The sequence below is a fragment of the Nematolebias whitei genome, chromosome 18, assembly GCF_014905685.2.
Source record: "Nematolebias whitei isolate Nwh7 chromosome 18, NemWhi1, whole genome shotgun sequence".
Lineage (NCBI taxonomy): Eukaryota > Metazoa > Chordata > Actinopteri > Cyprinodontiformes > Rivulidae > Nematolebias > Nematolebias whitei.
In genome coordinates, this window is record NC_056515.1 from 16135600 (window position 1) to 16139835 (window position 4236).

The following is a 4236-nucleotide window of genomic DNA, read 5'->3' on the forward strand; positions in this document are numbered from 1 at the left end:
GACCAACATTAAACAGTAGAAGAAGAGACCAACATTAAACAGTAGAATAAGAGACTAACATTAAACAGTAGAAGAGACAAATATTAAACAGTAGAAGAAGAGACAAATATTAAACAGTAGAAGAAGAAAACTTACCCTCTCAGCAGTAAATGTCCTGCCAGCTGTTTGTAGCTCCAGCTGTGAGGAAGTTCCCTGTACATACAGAGTTGTAGTACCAGTGAACAGTACTAGAGTAGTAATACAATCATACTAACAAGGTACAACTTTATTCTGTCAATCTGAGTGACTGTGTAGTTACCGTGGTAACGGTGTGACCTCGCTGATGATGCCTTCGGCGCAGAGTGTGATGCCATGAACGATGAAGGTGCTGCCCATCCCCTTCCACAGAGACTTCATCCCCTGACAGGAACACAGTATTGATCACTGAGCAGTCCATTTGATCTGTGCTGATCAACTGATCAGACTAGTCACATGGCCAGGACATCGAACGTGCAATCAGGACGTCGGCCGTGTGATCAGGATATTGTTGGAAAAATTTAATATCCATTCATTGTCTACTTAGTGAAAATAAGACGCACTGAGGACACGAGAAGATTTTATCCGGTTTACTACTTGCAAGGGGCAGAGTTCACACACAGGCTTACACAAATGTTACACTGAAGCTCCGGTCGCGAGGTCTGCCCCGGACAGTATAATGAAGTGTTTTTTATAATGCTTATCAGACAGACACTGATGACCTTGGTCTGCCAGCTTATAGACTCAGAGGAGTCAGGAGTTATCAGGTGTGCATGCTCCTCTTGGAGAGGAAAACAACTCTCTGAACTCACATATATTAATTTAGCATTAGTAAGTGATAAACATACATAAACCTTTACCTAAATTCCTCTACGGACATTGCTCTTGAGATCAGTATATTGGCCATGCAATCAGGATATCGGTCATTCCTTTTCAGTACCGTAGCTAGTCTAATGAAAAATCCTATCTCTGTATGTAACTATAAGCAGTGATGACTTCATGAGATTCTTTATAAATAAAATAGTTTCAATTAGGGGAAAAAAATCAAACCAACATTCCTAGTATCACCTCTGGTTCTGTGTCAGATGAGGCAACTTTAAAAATGTCACTAAAACCTGATTTATGTTTGGACTGTTTTTGTCATGTTGAGCTCTCTGAATTGTCAAAAATAATAACTTCATCCAAATCATCCACGTCTGCTAGATCCCATCCCAACCAGGCTATTTAAAGACTTATTAATAATCAGGCCTAGGATCTGCTTAATTTTTCTCTAATAAATGGTTATGTATAGGGCTGGGTGATATTGACCTAAATGAATATCTCAATATTTTTAAGATAAATCGCGATATACGATATATACCTCTATATTTTTTCTTCAACTAAAAATACACTAAGCACTAATAGCATAAAAACATTACGTTGAACAGCAGCACGAACATGAGCATGAGTCTGAGTGAGCAGATGAGCACACATGAACACATGAACATGAAACAGATCAGCAGCAACATGATGTGATTTTTCACAGTGATTATTCTGGTTAGAGATTCATGAGTCTAACAGTGTATGAGCATGACTGAAAATAAGTCTGAATGAGTCTAACAACAGAGTATAAGACTATATTGTTTTATATAGATATAGTCTCATTTTATATTGTGAATTAGGTTATATTGATTCTTTTTTTTATTTTTTTTATCGATATATCACCCAGCCCTAGTTATATACCACAGGGCTTTAAGATTGCTGTAATTAAACCTTTACTTAAGAAGTCTGATCTTGATTCAGAAATTCTGGCCAACTAGACCTAAATCTAATCTAACTTTCATCTCACGAATTCTAGAGAAAATAGTTGCAGGTCAGTTGCGTGAACATCTACAAAGAAATAATCTGTTTGAAGAGTTTCAGTCAGGGTTTAGAGCTCATCATAGCACAGAAACAGCACTAGTAAAAGTCACTAATGATATTCTCATGGCCTCAGACAATGGACTTGTGTCCATACTGGTCCTGTTAGACCTCAGTGCTGCATTTGATACAGTTGATCACAATATTTTACTACAGAGGCTTGAATATGATATTGGGATTACAGGAATGGCTCTAAAATGGTTTAAATCATATCTATCTGATAGATTCCAGTTTGTATATGTAAATAATAAATATTCTTCATACACCATAGTTAGTCATGGAGTTCCTCAGGGACTAATACTAAGATTAATACACTTTACCTTATATATGCTTCCATAGGGTAATGGTATTAAACAACATGAGATAAATTTTCATTGTTATGCTGATGACACACAATTATATTTGTCCATGAAACCCAATGAATCCAATCAGCTACTTAGACTACAAGCATGTCTTAAAGACATAAAAACCTGGATGACCCTAATATTTCTGCTTTTAAACACAGACAAAACTGAGGTTTTAGTTTTTGGACCTGATCATCTTGGGAATTAATTTTTCAGTTTTTCTCCCTCCTTAGATGGCATTAATCTGTCCTCCAGCTCTAATGTTAAAAATCTTTGGTGTTATTTTTGATCAGGACATGTCTTTTATCCCCCACATTAAAAACGTTACTAGAACTGCCTTCTTCCACCTGCGTAATATCACTAAAATTATAAACATCTCATCTAAAAATGATGCAGAAAAACTGGTCCATGCATTTGTCACATCTAGACTGGACTATTACAATGGTTTATTATCTGGATGTTCAAATACGTCTTTAAAACGTCGTTCAGTTGATCCAAAATGCTGCTGCCAGAGTCTTAACTGGAGTTAGTAGCAAAGATCATATCTCTCCAGTTTTAGTTTCTCTCCATTGGCTCCCTGTCAAATCCAGAATAGAATTAAAAATCTTACTTCTAACCTACAAAGCTCTCAACAACCTAGCTCCATCTTATATTACAGATCTTATTTTCCATATTTTCCTAACAGAGCACTTCACTCTCAGGCTGCAGGTTTACTTGTGGTCCCTAGAGTTTCCAAAAGCAGAATGGGAGGAAGATCTTTCAGTTATCAGGCTCCTCTCTTGTGGAACCAACTTCCAGTTTGTGTCCGTGAGGCTGACACATTATCCAGTTTTAAAACTGGGCTTAAGACTTTCCTTTTAGATAAATCCTATAGTTAGGGTTGGCTTGTTATTCTGCTATAGGTTTAGACTACTAGAAGACAAACTGACCACATTTCCATAAATTAATTGTTAAAATTGAATAATTTTCATTTGATACTATTTCTATCTTAACATGTGATTCTTGACCTGCCATTGTGTATCTGTTCCTCCTTCCTGTTCCTCTCAAACTCAGCCGGTCAAAGCAGATGGCCGCTTGTCCTGAGCCTGGTTCTGCTAAAGGTTTCTTCCTCATGAGGGAGGTTTTCCTTTCCACTATCTCCTTCATGCTTGCTCAAGATGAGAGTCTGTGATGGAGTTAATCTCAAAGCAGTCTGCTCCTCATAAATAATAATTAACATTATTTATCTATAAATATGAATGTTTCTGTTCAGTGCCCTGAGACGACTTCTGTTGTGACTTGGTGCTATATAAATAAACTGAATTGAATAATTCAGGATACTGGTCAGGTGATCAGGGCATCGAACGAACGATCATGATATCGGTGCCCCTTACCCCAGTTATCAGTCGTGCGACCAGAACATCATTTGGGCAATCAGGAAATCCGTTGGATGAACAGGATACCGGTCATGTAATCAGGATTTTTTTTTTTTCATTTACCCTTTATTTATCCAGGCAGTCTCATTGAGCCACGAGAACTCATTTTCAAGAGAGACATGTTTAGGGAGCAGATGGAGGTTAAGGGCCTTGCTCATGGGCCCAGAGTGGGGCGAATGAGGGTGGGGGCAGGTGTGGGTGCTTCACCTACAACACTCATATTTTTGATGTTGTTGGTACCGGGACTTGAACTGGCGATCTTCCGATCACAAGCCCACATTCTCTAACATCTGTGCCACAATTTATTGAGCATGCATCAGGAGATCAGGATATTAGTTGTGTGATCAGGATATTGGTATTGTGATCAGGATATTGGTAGTGTGATCAGGATATTAATTGTGTGATCAGGATATTAGTTGTGTGATCAGGATATTAGTTGTGTGATCAGGATATTAGTTGTGTGATCAGGATATTAGTAGTGTGATCAGGATATTAGTTGTGTGATCAGGATATTGGTAGTGTGATCAGGATATTAGTTGTGTGATCAGGATATTAATAGTGTG

General features: G+C 37.9%; 1 protein-coding gene across 1 annotated transcript in view; it reads right to left on the minus strand.

The window, feature by feature from the left end:
* Positions 1 to 4236, minus strand: part of slc25a46 (solute carrier family 25 member 46) — a 16452-nt gene that overhangs the window by 7481 nt on the left and 4735 nt on the right. The window contains exons 5-6 of the mRNA XM_037692687.1: positions 299 to 399; positions 136 to 192 (exon numbers count right to left, since the gene is read on the minus strand). Of these exons, the coding sequence (XP_037548615.1) occupies positions 136 to 192; positions 299 to 399 (158 nt within the window). The remainder of the gene's footprint in view (positions 1 to 135; positions 193 to 298; positions 400 to 4236) is intronic.